At 37.9% G+C, this 19623-nt stretch overlaps 1 protein-coding gene across 2 annotated transcripts in view; it reads left to right on the top strand.

Annotated features, from left to right (window-relative positions):
* Window positions 1-13972, top strand: part of LOC126100161 (cholesterol transporter ABCA5-like) — a 337905-nt gene extending 323933 nt beyond the window's left edge. For both annotated transcript variants that reach the window (XM_049910704.1, XM_049910705.1), the window contains one exon: window positions 10359-13972. In XM_049910704.1, the coding sequence (XP_049766661.1) occupies window positions 10359-10459 (101 nt within the window). In that variant the 3' untranslated portion in view covers window positions 10460-13972. The remainder of the gene's footprint in view (window positions 1-10358) is intronic.
* Window positions 13973-19623: the final 5651 nt, after the last annotated feature.

The following is a 19623-nucleotide window of genomic DNA, read 5'->3' on the forward strand; positions in this document are numbered from 1 at the left end:
CTATTTCTTTAATTTTATCAACAAGACCTTTGGAGTTTGACACCAAACTTTGGTTTGAAATTTGTGTTCTTTGTAACGATGTAATCTAGCTATCTTACTACTTAGTAACAAGGAACAACTGAATTTAATTTTGATGTCATGTTCCGCCAAGCACTGACAGAAAATTCAATACATGTCAGCTTGCTTTGACAATAAAACGTAGTTAAAAGTTAAGACAAAATCATTATAAAATATTAACGAATTCATATACACAGACATATAATTGTTTACAGGATAGGTTCTCAAAGATTATTTCGTTGTCTGCATTATTATTTTATGTAAATATACTTACAAACAAATTACCTGATAATGATAATGCAAAAATTCACGTTTTTCATTTGTTTCACAATACACATAAATTATGATATGAGATTCTTAAGTTTCATCATTACCTCATCAACTTAGCCAATCAAATCACAAAAACTTCCTGCCATGACTCAAATTCGAAACTTTCTCAAGTAACTGATCACATCTATATACAGTTTTATTTACTTTGAGCATGAAGTAACATAGGCATGTTGTGCATCCACTTGATTTAAAATGTGAAACTAGTAGTAAACTCTTTAGACAAAATATTAACCACCAAGGGAAAAGATCATACTGGTTGCTTTTGAGTGCTGCAGGTGGTATAGAACTGGCACCAGACAGTCATAGATGTATGACAGAATGGCAGAAGGAATGTACCATTCCCTACAGTATTAGCATCCATGGAACCCCTGAACGACTGTACATCAACTGTTCATCAGGGATGAAACTGTTCAGTGTATGGACAAAGCAGCATTTAAAGGATCCAGGAATATCTATGATAAAGAGGAAGGATTGGTGCATAGCAAAACACTGGTTGTTACTGAAACCTAGGATAATTTTAGACTTGACACAGTGTGAAAACTGTTCACTTCAGACTGTAGTTTTGAGAATGTATTTTTAGCATTTTAAGTGAGCACCATACTGATGGATCCAAATGGAGGACATTATTGGCTGGTTTACCATTTCTTCCACCTGTCTTTTCAGAAACTGCCTGCCTAGTGTGTTTACTATATTTGATGCTGTACACTCTGTGATTCATAAAACTTTGGATCAGATGAAACAGGATCATGGTTTGAAATTTCTGATCAATTCTGACTCACTTAGTGTTCTGGAGACCAATCCAGCAGATAAAACCATCCACAACATACAAGATGCCATTCTCCAGTATCAAGTACAACAAAAGGAGGTATCATTCAGCTGAGTACCAGGTATTATGAACCTCTATTCCCTGCCGGCTGCGGTGGCTGAACGGTTCTAGGTGCTTCAGTCTGGAACCGCACGACTGCTACGATTGCAGGTTCGAATCCTGCCTCGGGCATGGATGTGTGTGATGTCTTTAGGTTAATTAGAAGTTCTAGGGGACTGATGACCTCAGATTTAAGTCCCATAGTGCTCAGAGCCATTTGAACCTCTATTCCTTCTAAAAATCATCAGTTATTGCCATGAACTTTACTAGGAATACCATCTCAAGTACAGTGCAGCCATTATGAGCAAGAAGGAAGTTTGATATAGTAATTAAAATAATCTGCTCATTTGATTATTGTAGCTCCTTGCTGATAACATAGCTCATTGGAAACATGACTAACAGGAAACAATATCTAAGTGGTACGATTGGGTTTTCTGCTTGACGTTTGAATATTCAGCATTTTCTTCATAATTTCCTTTAGTTTCTTCATTTCAGATGTCAATGTAAGATTATAAATTACTCTCCATTCTGCTACAATCAACTCATTACTTCAACAGACAGTGACTTATTCATGTCGCTATGACAATATGATTTGACAACAACTTCATAATGACTGACTCGAAGAACAAATATAATACAAACAGTCTCAGCCAAGTGATCTCACAAAGTATGATGAAGTCCTGATACTTTACATTCAAAGATATTAATACACAATTAGTTCTTCTAAAAATTACTGTCAAATTATTTTTCAGAATAAATTATAAAATGACATTCATATTTTCAAATATGATCACAAATTTGAATTAAATTGGATATGAAAAATAATTATGTTTTCTGAAAATAAATTCTAATTGAATGTCAAATTTATAAAATTTCTGTTTACAAAAATATAAGATTAACTTACATTATCAGAATTACAATAAATACAAAGTTAAGATTTTGATTCCATTGGATTGTTTCATTAATTTAAAGGAAGTTCCATATTCTCCAGTCTGTGACAAAAATAGGTGCACTGATCAGCTCCATTACACATGGCACATGGGGCTTCATGGGAATGAATTAGCTGATACCACAGCCAAGGAGGCGTGTACCATTCTGGATGTAATCTGCTGTCCTATCCCAGTGCACGCCATGATGTCATTGCTGAGAAAGTCTGTCATGTGCCTTTGTGGAGGAAGAGTGGTTCCATTGATGGATAACAAGCTGTGATCAATAAAAGGAACTATAAGGCTGTGGCATGCCTCACTCCAGCCTTGTAGAAGTGATGTAATCTGCTTAACACATGTTCAAGTAGGACACAGCCCCATGATGCACTGATTACAATTTGCCATATTATAACTCAATGTCTTTTATATAAATGATAAAAAGGATATAAGCTGGTTTATTAGCAGGCCTGTACTCAATTTGAGAGGACTTGTACATAAATAATTGTCAAAAAAATTGATTTTTTAAATTTTTGTCGTAAATAATTCTCTGTAGTTTTCTAAATGAGAAAAAGTTTACTTCCAGGAAAATGGGCCTCAGAAAGTACCAAAATTAGAGGAATTTAAAAGTGGCTGCACACACCACGACATCCCCATGGCACACATTCAGCCCTGTTAAAAATAAACTTTTGCTCTCATTTGTTTCATTATTATAACTTTTTAGTCCCTTAAGTTGGGTTATCTGCAAAAGCTTTACGGTAGCTTATCTCTTGTTTATACAGTGAGTTTAGTCATTATTTGCTGTTGTTTTGGTGCAGATATTTTGTTTACATTGAAGTAATTGTGTGTGTGAGTTTCTTATTCCACTTCAAAGCAATGGGAAGAATTGAGAGGTTTGGTGTTAAACAATGTAAATTTTTTGGAAATCGGTTCCCCAAATGGATTAACTCTGCTAATACTGAAATACACTCCTGGAAATGGAAAAAAGAACACATTGACACCAGTGTGTCAGACCCACCATACTTGCTCCGGACACTGCGAGAGGGCTGTACAAGCAATGATCACACGCACGGCACAGCGGACACACCAGGAACCGCGGTGTTGGCCGTCGAATGGCGCTAGCTGCGCAGCATTTGTGCACCGCCGCCGTCAGTGTCAGCCAGTTTGCCATGGCATACGGAGCTCCATCGCAGTCTTTAACACTGGTAGCATGCCGCGACAGCGTGGACGTGAACCGTATGTGCAGTTGACGGACTTTGAGCGAGGGCATATAGTGGGCATGCGGGAGGCCGGGTGGACGTACTGCCGAATTGCTCAACACGTGGGGTGTGAGGTCTCCACAGTACATCGATGTTGTCGCCAGTGGTCGGCGGAAGGTGCACGTGCCCGTCGACCTGGGACCAGACCGCAGCGACGCACGGATGCACGCCAAGACCGTAGGATCCTACGCAGTGCTGTAGGGGACCGCACCGCCACTTCCCAGCAAATTAGGGACACTGTTGCTCCTGGGGTATTGGCGAGGACCATTCGCAACCGTCTCCATGAAGCTGGGCTACGGTCCCGCACACCGTTAGGCCGTCTTCCGCTCACGCCCCAACATCGTGCAGCCCGCCTCCAGTGGTGTCGCGACAGGCACGAATGGAGGAACGAATGGAGACGTGTCGTCTTCAGCGATGAGAGTCACTTCTGCCTTGGTGCCAATGATGGTCGTATGCGTGTTTGGCGCCGTGCAGGTGAGCGCCACAATCAGGACTGCATACGACCGAGGCACACAGGGCCAACACCCGGCATCATGGTGTGGGGAGCGATCTCCTACATTGGCCGTACACCACTGGTGATCGTCGAGGGGACACTGAATAGTGCACGGTACATCCAAACCGTCATCGAACCCATCGTTCTACCATTCCTAGACCGGCAAGGGAACTTGCTGTTCCAACAGGACAATGCACGTCCGCATGTATCCCGTGCCACCCAACGTGCTCTAGAAGGTGTAAGTCAACTACCCTGGCCAGCAAGATCTCCGGATCTGTCCCCCATTGAGCATGTTTGGGACTGGATGAAGCGTCGTCTCACGCGGTCTGCACGTCCAGCACGAATGCTGGTCCAACTGAGGCGCCACGTGGAAATGGCATGGCAAGCCGTTCCACAGGACTACATCCAGCATCTCTACGATCGTCTCCATGGGAGAATAGCAGCCATACCAGTACTGGAATGTTCCATGCTCCCTAAGATGCCGATCAATTGCTTCGAACGTCTTCCTGTCAGGACACCTTTTTTCTGGAAATCTGTCTCGATACAACGCTCCGTGCTAATCCATACATCAAATGGGCATCTGCCAACTCCACATTTGTAAACATTGCACTGACTGCAAAACCACGTTCATGATGAACACTAACCTGTTGATGCTACGTATTGATGTGCTTGATGCTAGTACTGTAGAGCAATGAGTCGCATGTCAACACAAGCACTGAAGTCAACATTACCTTCCTTCAGTTGGGCCAACTGGTGGTGAATTGAGGAAGTACAGTACATACTGATGAAGCTAAAATGAGCTCTAACATGGAAATTAAGCGTTTCCGGACACATGTCCACAGAACATCTTTTCTTTATTTGTGTGAGAGGAATGTTTCCTGAAAGTTTGGCTGTGCCTTTTTGTAACACCCTGTATATATATATCTAAAAACAAAAATGATGTAACTTACCAAACGAAAGCATTGGTATGTTGATAGACACACAAACACACACACAAACTTCAAGCTTTCGCAATCTAAGGTTACTTCATCAGGAAAGAGGGAAGGAGAGATGAAAGGATGTGGGTTTTAAGGGAGAGGGTAAGGAGTAATTCCAATCCTGGGAGCGGAAAGACTTAACTTAGGGGGAGAAAAGGACAGGTACACACTCTCTCTCTCTTTCTCTCTCTCGCGCGCGCACACACACACACACACACACACACACACACACACACACACACACACACATACAAAGGCAAAGAGTTTGACCAAAACTCTTTGTCTTTAACAATGTGTGTGTGTGTGTGTGTGTGTGTGTGTGTGTGTGTGTGTGCGTGCGTGCGTGCGTGCGTGCGTGCGCGCGCTTGAGAGCGCGAGAGCGCGCGAGAGAGAGTGTGTACCTGTCCTTTTCTCCCCCTAAGGTAAGTCTTTCCGCTCCCAGGATTGGAATGACTCCTTACCCTCTCTCTTAAAACCCACATCCTCTTATCTCTCCCTCTCCTTCCCTCTTTCCTGATGAAGCAACCTTAGGCTGCAAAAGCTTGAATTTTGTGTGTGTGTTTGTGTTTGTTTGTGTGTCTATCAACATACCAACGCTTTCATTTGGTAAGTTACATCATTTTTGTTTTTAGATATATTTTTCCCACGTGGAATGTTTCCCTCATTCCACGTGTGTTTGTGTTTGTGTTTGTGTTTGTTGTTGTTATTGTTTCTATCAATGTACCAATGCTTTTGTTTGGTAAGTTACAATGGGTTCAATTTGGATAATTCATTCATGATTTGCAATTTTTTTGTCTTAGTGTATATTCCTGATCAGCCAGCCACCTTTCCTTACTTGCTTTCCTGTGGCTTCTCTGGTTGGTAAAATATTTTAACTCTCTCCATCTCATGGGTAATTGTAAAGCTGTTGATAAGAATGACATTTTACACCCTAAACAAACAACAGTAGCTATCATGCTTGGACATGCTCATGAGCATACACTAATCAAACTTATCCAGTTTGTTGATTCATCTATACAGATTCTACAATGTATCCAGAATGAGTGGTATGCCACTTTCAACTATGTAATGCTGCATAATTAAAGTCATTATAAAAAGATCCTAACTGACAAGAAATGGAGACAGGTGTCACATCCCGTCATTGACAATTGGTTTCAATCCCAACAGTAATTGTTGCAGTCAGTTAATGTAGGTCCAATTCAACCAGTTTCCATGTGAACATTGCCATGGGCATTACATGCAATAGACGTATGGAGGCGGGCAGCTTGCAAAAGGCCATGTGTCTCAATTGCACAGAAACAAGGCAGTAGCTGACTGGAGGCCTGTAGTATAGTTCAGAGAGAGACAGTTTTGCCTCTTTTCTTGCATTAATGAGTCAATGAGGCATTTATCTACCGGTGTGTGGAGAGCATAATTCAAGCCTCTTGTGGTTCTCTGATGTTTGAGGATACTGTTCAATTCATGACTTGGTCCCTCAATTCAGTTCACTGTGAACGTGGACCTATATGTTTATTTCAACATTCTCAGTATTAAAATGTTGCCCATTCTTCTACATGCTCACAATAGTCACAGTGTGGACACTGCCACATTCCAAGACTACAAAAGTCATGTCGATATGTTCCTGGTCTGATACACAGTCAAGTGCTCTGTTATGCCTTGTCTGGTCTGTGCTAAATCAGCTGATACTAATCTCAAAGAAAATATCTGGGACTGTTTGGAGCTGCAGGTGGAACACAATTTGGTAGCTCTACTGGATCTGATGATTTGTAAGTGGCTTCATGTGGATATAACGTACCTGATGAAACTTGTGGACTCTCCTCACTGAATTAAGGCCATTCTCAAGGCTAAAGATGATGGTACACAGTATTAGTGTGATATCTCCAGAAGATGAGTAATCTTTTGCCAAGCTCAGTTGGAAACCTGTCTTCCCGCTTTTTTGATGTGTAGGGTTTAGTCAATTTAAAAATACCAACCTCTTATTGACTTTATACAAAAATCTGTAATAGATTTCCAGCAGTTAATTAGGAAACTTTCTTTTCCGTTGTTGTAACCCTCATTTTATGGTCAAAAGACATGTACTCAACACAAATAAACTTCTGTAACAGATTAAAATTGCCTACTAGTCTACAAAGAAAAAAAATAGTTCTTGGTTGAAAGCGGATAAAATGTCACTAAAAGCCTTCCTAAGAGACAATCTCCATTCCTTCCGAACTGACTATGCAAATGTAGACGAGATGTGGCTCAAATTCAAAGATATAGTAGCAACAGCAATTGAGAGATTCATACCTCATAAATTGGTAAGAGATGGAATTGATCCCCCATGGTACACAGAACAGGTCCGAACGCTGTTGCAGAGGCAACGGAAAAAGCATGCGAAGTTCAGAAGAACGCGAAATCCCGAAGATTGGCTAAAATTTACAGACGCGTGAAATTTGGCACGGACTTCAATGTGCGAGATGCCTTTAATAGGTTCCACAACGAAACATTGTCTAGAAATTTGGTAGAAAATCCGAAGAAATTCTGGTTGTATGTAAAGTACACAAGTGGCAAGACGCAGTCAATACCTTCGCTGCGCAGTGCCGATGGTACTGTTACCGACGACTGTGCCACTGAAGCGAAGTTATTGAACGCAGTTTTCCGAAATTCCTTCACCAGGGAAGACGAATGGAATATTCCCGAATTTGAAACACGAACAGCTGCTAGCATGAGTTTCTTAGAAGTAGATACCTTAGGGGTTGCGAAGCAACTCAAATCGCTTGATACGGGCAAATCTTCAGGTCCAGATTGTATACCGATTAGGTTCCTTTCAGATTACGCTGATACAATAGCTCCCTACTTAGCAATCATATACAACTGGTCGCTCACCGATAGATCTGTACCTACAGATTGGAAAATTGCGCAGGTCGCACCAGTGTTTAAGAAGGGTAGTAGGAGTAATCCATCTAACTACAGACCTATATCATTGATGTCGGTTTGTAGTAGGGTTTTGGAGCATATACTGTATTCAGACATTATGAATCACCTCGAAGGGAACGATCTATTGATACGTAATCAGCATGGTTTCAGAAAACATCATTCTTGTTCAACGCAGCTAGCTCTTTATTCACACGAAGTAATGGCCGCTATCGACAGGGGCCCTCAAGTTGATTCTGTATTTCTAGATTTCTGGAAAGCTTTTGACACCGTTCCTCACAAGCAACTTCTAATCAAGCTGCGGGCCTATGGGGTATCGTCTCAGTTGTGCGACTGGATTCGTGATTTCCTGTCAGGAAGGTCGCAGTTCGTAGTAATAGACGGCAAATCATCGAGTAAAACTGAAGTGATATCAGGTGTTCCCCAGGGAAGCGTCCTGGGACCTCTGCTGTCCCTGATCTATATAAATGACCTGCGTGACAATCTGAGCAGTTCTCTTAGGTTGTTCGCAGATGATGCGGTAATTTACCATCTAGTAAGGTCATCTGAAGACCAGTATCAGTTGCAAAGTGATTTAGAAAAGATTGCTGTATAGTGTGGCAGTGGCAGTTGGCGCTAAATAACGAAAAGTGTTAGGTGATCCACATGAGTTACAAAAGAAATCCGTTGGAATTTGATTACTCGATAAATAGTACAATTCTCAAGGCTGTCAATTCAACTAAGTACCTGGGTGTTAAAATTACGAACAACTTCAGTTGGAAAGATAATATTATGGGGAAGGTGAGCCAAAGGTTGCGTTTCATTGGCAGGACACTTAGAAGATGCAACAAGTCCTCTAAAGAGACAGCTTACACTACACTCGTTCGTCCTGTGTTAGAATATTGCTGCGCGGTGTGGGATCCTTACTAGGTGGGATTGACGGAGGGCATCAAAAGGGTGCAAAAAAGGGCAGCTCATTTTGTATTATCACGTAATAGGGGAGAGAGTGTGGCAGATATGATACGCGAATTGGGATGGAAGTCATTACAGCAAAGACGTTTTTCGTTGTGGCGAGATCTATTTACGAAATTTCAGTCACCAACTTTCTCTTCTGAATGCAAAAATATTTTGTTGAGCCCAACCTACATAGGTAGGAATGATCATCAAAATAAAAGAAGAGAAATCAGAGGGGAACAGAAAGGTTTAGGTGTTCATTTTTCCCTCGCGCTGTTCGGGAGTGGAATGGTAGAGAGATAGTATGATTGTGGTTCGATGAACCCTCTGCCAAGCACTTAAATGTGAATTGCAGAGTGGTCATGTAGATGTAGATGTAGTAGGAGCCAAGTGAGAAATTAATATAAGCCAAAGAAGAAATTAATATGTGATGGTTCTTACTGAAATAAGTCCAAGCTCAACTAATTCACTATGCACATGTATTGTACATGTGACATTAAGCAGATTTACATTAAGGCTTCACAGTATGATGCCCTCATAAGACGAAACACTATGCAACATTAAAGCCGAGTTGGTACAGGTAAACATCAATAGTGATTACAGTTCACTTGTATAGATGAAGGTAGATAACAGCAACTGCATGATGGTCCAAGATCGGTGGCCTTATGTTTTCGTACTACAGTAGCACATGTGATAGGTCTGCGATATCTGTACTGTTACCACCACAGGTGACCTCACCAGATGGTCACATTCCATATATCAATACATTTGTATCTTCTGTTTGCACATCCAGTGGGGTTACCAAAGCAAAGCTTTTGTGCTTGAATGAGGGTATAGCTTTGCAGCAGTTTTGCTGTTTCGTTTGCCTGTCACAAATGAATGATTGTCCTACAATTTCAACACCACTTTAAAATCACTTCCTTGTGAATGATTCAACAATTTCAATATGCAGTCTCAAACATGAATTCTTTGTCCAAGAAACAGTTCTTGGCAAGTTTCACTAAGTGAGATGTATTAGCAGAAACAAAAACTTATCTTTAACGATCAGCAGGATTGCTGAAGTTACAGTACCCCACAGATGTACCTTTCATCTTTCTTTTCATATTTTCCTTATTAATAAAGAATAAATAACTTATCACAACTGACTCAAACACATGCAGACATTTGAATTCATGCTTTGGTTCATGCGCCATGTCCCAGCTCTCGTAATGGAGGTGGAACCATACGTAGTAGCACACCCTTCAGCCTTGTTTCTTTCCACTGTGGTCATAAGTGATACATGTTGAGATCATACAACCCAATCTGAGTATATGTACAACAGGTAGAATGTGATATTACATTGCTCTTTTTGTGTATAGCTCATTATTTCAATGTTCTTCATCCTATTTGAACTGATACTGTTGTTTTAATCAAAGGGTAGAGACTAGCAGAAACAGGTGAAAATTCTGTCACTCTTTACTGATGTTTATGATCTGAACTTCAAATATAGTCACTAATTTAATTCATAAGCTTGTACAGGACCCATTTTGAAATTTATAATTATGTGTAATTAACTGGAAGTTTACAATGTTCCATAAAAAAAACTAAATATTTTCTTTGGTTCTACAGCGAAGCAGGAGCTTGATATAGAAGAATACAGCTTCAGCCAGACAACATTGGAACAAGTTTTTCTGAAGTTTGGTCACTACGATGAAGTGAATGGTGACTGAGGCAACTCCAGATTTTTTGTTGATGACTTACTTTCATCGTGTGTAAAAAAGATAAATAGTTCGTTATCATATTTTAGGGCTGTAAATATTTATGAAGTACAACAAAAACGTTTTAGGTAGTGTAAAAAAAACAAGAAGTTGAAATAAAAAAAATCCATTAAATCATTTACACTATCCAACAAGATGAAGGCTGTTTTTCAATATGCATGTGAAGTCTGAGTCCCCCTTACAATTCATTGTCAGATTTGTATCGACAGTTCTAAATATTTTTGACATTGTTTTATTAAAGTGTTGGTGCCACAATCTGATTTGAAAGGTGATGAAACTGAATACAAAATGTTGCTATAAAAAAGGTATGAAGGAGAATTTCTTATGGAGGCTCTAAGATCTGGACTCTCAGTGCAAAAATTATGACTATGTGCCTGAAGGAGTCATGTCGTGTGTTATGTGATGTGATGTTATGTTGTTATCATTTATGAGACAGTGTTTTTGTCAAATTTGTGATACTGGAGCTAAGAACTTATACCTAATTGTGTTGTTAAATGGATGCAGCTGGAATTAAATAGGTTATCTGAACAAACATTAACTTTACGTTGTTGTCATTTTCAGGAAGAGAAAATATGTGTATTGTGTTTATAGCAGTTTGAGTAACAAGGAAATTGCTTGCTATGAACATAAAAAAACTTGTTTCCAAAGATATATCAACACTTCCATTGTTCGTTTGAAAACTGAGTATGAGTTGCACATTTGTTTAAATTTTTTTAATTTTCAGCATCTTTGTGCTAAAAATTTGTCAAGAGGGTCAAGTGAATGCCGTAAATTCTCTTAAAAGAAGAATAAAAAAGCATTAGTATTTCTTGTAGAAAATGTAATGTAGTTGTCATTATTTGATGTACAGCAAGGCACAAGAAACATTTGCCCTTGTTTTGTTGTAAGTAATTTTCTTAAAACTGAAATGAGACTGTATTTGTGATTTTGTGGAGAATCAGTATTTTTAATTTTATTAGCATGCAATACATTAATGGCAAAAGGATTTTGTAGTTTTAAGTAATGGAACAAGTCAGTGGCATATGGATTAAAAACATTGCCAAAAGTACTTTGTGAGCATCACAACGAATAGGGTTCCATATAGAAGGAGCTTGTTTTTAATCTTTAAGAGAGCTACAATTATAATCATACATTTCATTTGGCTGTGATTTTGAAACACATTTTATCTGCTTTAAATAAGTGTTTGCAAATGGGCTATGACAAATAATGAAGCAGTGTTTACCATTTTCATCCACCATATTTCACTATACTGGTAAACACACTGCAATAAAAATGAATTTTTCATGAAAGGAATCTTAGTTTGCTGTTATTTACTTATTTATTTATTTATTTTTAAGAAATATGCATATCTTACAGTTAGGTTGTTGCAGCTCAGCATTTCGTATAAAAAGCAATGTTCCCCAAAATATATGGGCACAGCAGAAAAAAGTATTCCTTTGAATTGTTTAGCATGGATTTTAATTCTGTCCTCAAGGAAATGCATTTTCTTTCAAAAATATATGGAAAATACAAAAGAAGTAGATTCAAGTTTTGTTCCGTGAATTCTGAACAATCGGAAACGAAGTAGACACTGCAGCTATGAATAAATAAAAATAAACATAACAGTAATAACTTAATTACAACTCGGCTGTTACACCTTGCGCTCTTCTCTCATCTTATTATTTCTACATTTTAAGTTTAAATTCCACTTATAATGTGAAAGAGTCTGTGACAAAAGTACACTCTTATATTGTGGCTGAAATTTAATTGATACAAATTTATGCATTTTATCCTTTACTATTGTGATTGTTATTATTGTTAGTTTGTGAATATTATCTGAAGAAATCATAGATCATTCACAATATTTTGTTTTACCGTATAAGTACTCTCCACTCAGTCAGCCAGCCAGCCAGCCAGCCACCCCCATTTATGCTTCATTTGTAACCATAGCCTTCAGCTTGCTTGCTTTTGTTTAAATGATTTATTATAATCAGGAAACAACGACTTTAAAAGCTGTTTGTCAATTGCACACTTTTTATAAAAATTTACACAATACGAATATAGTGGTTTTAATAAATCTGTTATATATTTTGATTTTAGTGAGGGACAGTTCTTTAAAGCACATTTTTTTATAAACTACTGTGAAGTCTGATATAAAATTATAAGTTTTTGAATTCATAATTTGAATTTTAAAATGTACATAATTGATGTACATGGTATCAAAATTCTTGTTGGTATTATACATTAAAATAATTTATGTTCAGTTTCTCTCAAATGAGATATCTACGTGAATGCTGTCTCTTAAAGAATTACAACATAGTAGTGTGGTTTTTGTAAATGTGTTTAAGCTGGGAGTGACTTGGCCATTGAATTAGAAATATCTTGCTTCGTGAAATGTCTTGTTCTGTTTTGTGGCATTTTGATGGATTAAATCAGCAAAACTTTAGTATTCCTCCAAGAATAACTACATTAGAGTGAGGCAGATAAATCTAAGATTTTATTTATTTATTCATCTTTTGATCATTCACACATTACTATCTCTTGGAAATGTGTGTGAAGAAAACAAAGAAAGATTTATGATAAAATCTAGAGAATTTGTTAATTTTATTTTGAAAGTTTTATTGCAATCAATGCTGCTTAAATATAGAAACATTTGTATAATATTTACCTGAAAGAGTATGCATTTCTCATGCTCAGCTAAGAGTATCTATTATAAGCAGTTATGTGATATTAATTTTGTTACAGTAATTATTTAAGAGCAGACCAACTAAATGCTAGCAATTTAGACACTCAATTATTAAGCCATTTCATATGTAGAATATTTCTAAAAAGTTATAAAATAGTGAAAAGGAACAGCAGAGCTCAAGCTAGGCAATTTCTTGCAAATTATTGCTTTATTTCAGTCTTAAAATATTGCTATTCAGTATTCAGTAGATTTTGTGGAAATAATATTTTGAAATTATTCATGTTTTAGTTTTATATTATAATAAGCCAGCTGGTCTGGTGCAAGTGTCATTTTCAGCTGCTTGTTTTAATATATGATAGCCATAGTGTCAACAACAGACATATTCTTCTTCTGTAGGGGAAAAATAATAAAATTATAGCAACATTTATGCTAAGGGTGAAATCTGTTTATAATAGACAAGACTGCATTTCAAATTTAATATTTGTTATTTAATAAACAGTGTAAATTGTAAAGTGAAAAATTCATAGAGAATGGACAGAATGTTTAGAATGTCATATGAAGATTTTTTGTCAAAGCATAATTTTCATTAAATGTACATAAATTATTTTTTTATTGCTGTTGTGCAGTTAGTGTGTCACATTGTTTGGACAATCTCACTGCCAAGATCAGTCATTTTCAATAGACATCCTAACTGTGAAAGTTGAGCACAACGTAAAGTGAAATTATGCATGTTATTTACTTAGAATATATTGAGATTACTCTGTAAACTGTTACCAAATAATGACTTGTTGGGAGACAAATAGTTCTGTATTCAATAACTTACAAAATTAAGTACCTGAATCCCATTACACCAGTTCTCAAGTGAAAGTCGATGAGCATTGGCCTTTGGATAAGAGTAGCTTTCCAGGAAAATTATCACAGGGGCCCGCGTCTATTGTTTCACGTACAGCACTTAGATTACATGGAAGTCTGTGCGGACAGAATAAAGAGATAATGGAACAATATTAGTTTTTCTGTACTGAATGAACATGTGACCTACAATATTAATTCTCTCTCTCTCTCTCTCTCTCTCTCTCTCTCTCTCTCTCCCTCCCTCACTCACACACACGCACACACACACACACACACACACACACACACACACACACACACACACACACACATTCTAATCAGATTTTTTTTTTCAGTTGGCGAGTTCTGCAGTCGGACTGCAATTATATTACATCTCCTTTACCAGTACAGATTATAAATACCTCTTGCCCGAACTAAAATATGCCTGTGTTGAGTGCATATCAAAGCAGGATTTTTATATTTTTAAATATTGATGGAAAGCTAGAAGAAAGACTTTTGGACCAAAACTGAATTTTGATTATTAGAATGCAAGAGAATATCACTCTTACAGGACTGAAATAAAAGAAAAACTGTAGAGCATTAACATTTTACAAAAAAGTCACTTATATTCAAAAAGACTTGAGTCATGTGTAAACACAATACATGGTAGAGGGGAAAAAAAGACAGAAAATAGTGATTCTAATACTTCAAACTCATGCAGAGAGGCTTCTTTATAAATATATGTTTTAAAAGTTTTCCTCACTACATGCATTGCAGTTATGGCTGATCCACTACAAATACAAAACTATAAATCATGGGTGAAATCTTTGTGACAGCTGGACTTGAGCAAACAAGTGCTGACCACTGTCATGAGCAGCAGCCATTTACACACCCAAGGTGGTTGTACATGTTTTCTGATGTCATTTACATATATTCCATTATCAATGTCGGTTTTTATCAAGAGGTATCCATAAGAACTTTCCCAAATTCAGCTCCTGTAGATTCATCTTGCTGAATTCCACCTGTCCTCATTTCAGTCCTGGTGACATCATTACAGCATCCTTGATTAAAATATCTCATTTTAGCCATTTATTTATTTTCTGTCCCATCTCATCATTCCCAGTTTGTTCCTGTCATTGTGCTTGCAACACTATGAATTTAGGTGTTCTGTACAACAGGTAAGAGAGAGTTATAGTGACAGCTGAGAGAAAGGCTATCATCACATCATCATCATCATCATCATCATCATCATCATCATCATCATCATGATTATTATCATCATCATTATCATAATCATCATTTATTGCACCTACACAGGCTATTTGGGCTCATGGCAGAGTACAAAAATATACAAAAACAAGACATACGTAGAACATAATGAAATGGTTAACACATCAAGTCCACAAATCATGACAAAATAGTTATAATAACATGTATGTTTGTCTATTTACTTTTGTCACTGGCATCTTCAGTGCTGGCTGTTGAATCTGTTTCTTTCAGGGTCTCCACCTCATTTGCAGATTATGTCTTGGAAATCTGCCAATTGGCTGGCATAGAAACACTCTGTTTGGGAGAGTGACCTCTGCTTGTAGAATATGTCCTGCACACAGTAGCTTACTTCTTGCAATCACTCTCCCAATATCAGCTTTCTTAAACCACCAATACAGATCTTCATTGTGCCTTCTTTCTCATCTTACACTTTCTGAATTGTATACCAGGTCATAGATTTTCCTTAAAATCTTCCTCTCAAATGCACCCTTCCATCATCTGTGTACTTGATCATGTCTCACAAACCTACACTACAACTGGTCATACTAGTAACATGTGTAACTGTATGTTGCTTTCCTGGGATATGATGCATAACATGTATAGGTTGTTTAAACTGTAGTACATCTGGTTCGCACTCATTATTATTTATTGAATTCCTTTCTCTATCTTACTTTTATTCGACAATACTGACTCCAGGTACTTGAATTTTTCAACTCTTTTAGAATTGTAACCATCTATATACATCCATGTCATTTTGTCAATGAGAGACTACTACATACTTTATTTTCTCATCATTGACCAGTAACCCTAGTTTACTTGCTTCTAGCATAAATTGTGAGGCAGCTACTGTCACCTCATTCAGAGTTTCACCCACAATCATCCTATTACAGCCAATTGCATGTCTCACCTTTTCCAGCACTATGTTGAACAGAACTGGTGAGAGAGGGTATCCCTGTCTCAACCCCTTCTTAACTACAAAGAGTGCTGACAATTGATTTGCAAAGCGTACTTGGCAACTTGATCCATTGTAACAAGCTGCAATCACCCTAACACGCTTCACTGGTATGCTGAACTGCCGCATTGTCTTCTGGAGGGATGTCCAAGTAATGCTGTCGTATGTCTGACAGAAGTCAATGAATATAGGAATTTTTTTATCAAATTCATAAAATTTCTCCATCATTTGTCTCGGTGTGAATATGGGGTTGGTGGTTTGAATGTCCAGGGGTAAATCCACACTGGTATGTGCTTACAATCCCTCCAAGCAATGGTTTTAGTTGACTTAGTATTAGAGAGGTGCACACTTTATATCCTATCTCCAGCAGTGAGATCGCTTGATAATTATGCTCTTTTTGTGTCATTGCCTTTTTTAAAAAATGGGCATATCATTGCCTTTTTCCAGTCTGCAGGGATCTCTGCTGACCTTATTTTGACCATAAGCTGTCTCAGATCTTCTCTTACCGCTTCCCCCCGTACCGAAACAACTCGGCATTGATGTCACTACCTCCTGGAACATTATTGTTTTTGAGGCTGTCGAGGATGGTTTTTATCTCATCTGATGCTGACTCAGGAACTTCTTCTTTTGTCCCTTCTAATCTCTGCGGTTCTTTTGTTTCTACCTGATCTTCATGATATTTATGTCAAAATATCTTCCAAAGGCATCTGCTTGTTCCATTGAAGGAACCACTCTTTCCCCATCATCTATTAGTATTAAAATTTCCAGTCTATAAACACCTCTTGTAAACCTTGTCCGCCAAGATGAGTGGGTTGCTTTCCTTGGCTCCTCAATCAACTTAATTAAGGGTTACCATATTTTCATTTCTTCTGCCTTATGGTTCTGTCTGTCAACCCTCTTTCCATTGGCTAATATATTAGATCAAAAGACGTTGTGCCAGGAGGAGAGAATTGTATTCAAGACTCAAAGGTACACCACAAGTAGTATTGAAAAATTCTTTTGATCAGACACCAAAAAGGAGCCAGTCTGCAGGGTCTCACTTGTTTTACTGAAACTTCACCACCTGTGTGAACAGCACAGCTCAAAACAATAAGGACAGAAAAACAAACTGTTGGTCACTAGGACATTACATGTCTAATCTAATATCTGACAAATGTATAGCATTGTAAGTTGTGAATATTGGTGCCAATCAACGTAGCGATCAGTGTAGTGGCTTAGCATTAATTGTGGTATGCCACAGTACAAAACTCCGAACCATAGTATTGGAATATTTATGACGATTGACTGTTCCTCTACAGCAGATTGGATGGTTTGCTTTTTCTGCAGAAACTTTCTTTGAATTAGTTGCACTATGATTGGCATCCAATCAGAAGAAACTGTACACAAAAAATTGCATTCAGTAGAACTGCAAAGTATTCAAACATTCACAAACTGCTGGACATGCCAAAATGGTACAAATTTTGACCATAGCAATGAAAATATTATAAGTTATCTTTCAGTTGATAACCAGCTGACAGTATCCATACTGCAAGGTCACTTTCTGTGTAAAACTCTCTTAGCCACATGTCCCCTTTCATGTATACCAATGCCTGTATGCAGCTAAGCGTGATGATTTCATTGTAATTTCATACTACTAATATTGTCTGCAAGGTCATTAATATATAATGTAAACTGCAAAGATCCTACTACACTTCACTGCGGCAAACCCCAAATTACATCTATATCTGTCAGTGACTCTCAATCCAAGAAAAGATGCTTCATGCTGCTTACCAAGTAATCCTCAATCCACTCACAAATTTTGCTTCAAATCCCATCGATTGTACTTTTGATAGTAAATGTAGGTGTTGTACTGAGTCAAATAGTTTTAGAAAATCAAGAAATATTGCATCTACCTTGCTGCTTTTATTCATGACTTTCAGAATGTCATGTGAGAAAAGTACGAATTGATTATCATGTGATCGATGTTCCAGAATCCATGCTGGCTGGTGTGGAGGAGGGTATTATGTCTGAACTCAGAATATGTTTTAAGACTCTGCAAAAAATGGATGTCACTGATATTGGACACTAGTTTTGCAAAGCACTTCTGCTACCCTTCCCTTAAGATGAGTATGACCTATGATTTCTCCCAACTATTTGGCATTGCTTTTTGTCTGAGTGATGTATGGTAGATTAGTATTAAGAGGGGCTGGTTCTGACACAGTACTTACTACTTCTAAGAACAATAACTTTGGGCTTATGAAGCAAATTTCATTAATCTTGTATCATAAAAAAATAAAAATACGTATCACCTTCATCACACACTGTCACAGATGAGAATATTCTCACACATCATCTCTGTCTGGTTTATCTTAGTGTGTTCCATCAAGACCACAATTTTAATTCCATTAATAACTATTATAATGCTACCATTATATTCTGTTAAAACATTGACTGAAAACAGGACATTACATGATGAAGTTGAACTGTTTTGTATACAATGGAACCTCACATAATGAGCACATCCCATGACGCCCAATTCGCATAACAAGCAAAACAAATTGTAACAAAATGATTCCCTTACAGAGTGACGTTTCACATAGTGAGTGACGATTATTTAGTGTGGCATCACCAGCTGTTCATGTGTCGTGAGGTAACATTCAACAATATGAACACCTTCCTTTGCAACAATGGCATATGAGCAATGTCTGGGTTTAGCATTATTTCTGATACCATCTTAGTGCAGCTTGTGATCACACATTTTCTAAACTTGATTCACATTGTGTTTTTTGTGTGCAGTGGCCCCAAAGATAAACCTGCAAGAAGACAACCATAAGAGAAAGAAAATGACCTTAGAAATGAAATGTAAAGTCACTGAAAAACGCAAACATGGTGGGAGTCTTGGTGATTTAGCATGCACATATGATCAGTCTGCATCAACTATTTGCACTATCCTCAAGAACAAGGATAAGATTAAGAAGATAGATGCTTTAAAGGGAGTGACAAGAGCATCTAAACACAGTTCTGTATTTGAAACAATGTCACTAGTTAGCTCCTTATATGGATAAATAAAAAGCATTGCAACGCAACACTATTAATGAGAAAATCATTTGTAAGAAGGCGAGGACGATTTTTGCCAACCTCATGAAAAAGATGCGAGGATCATCAGTGGCTGAAGAAGGGTTTAAGGAAAGCTATGGTGGTTCAAGAACTTTAACAGAGGAACCAACATCGACAGCATTGTGAGGCACGATGAAGCAACCAGCTCCGACACAGAGGCAGCACAGAGAGCTTCGTTAGCAACTTCAAGATGCTTCTAGATTCTGAGGGTTACCCACTGCAACCAGTTTCTAATTGTGACAAGATGGGTCCATTCTGGAAAAAGATGCTGAAACTCACAGCCGAGGTGAATGCATTGCCTGG

The sequence above is a fragment of the Schistocerca cancellata genome, chromosome 9, assembly GCF_023864275.1.
Source record: "Schistocerca cancellata isolate TAMUIC-IGC-003103 chromosome 9, iqSchCanc2.1, whole genome shotgun sequence".
NCBI lineage: Eukaryota > Metazoa > Arthropoda > Insecta > Orthoptera > Acrididae > Schistocerca > Schistocerca cancellata.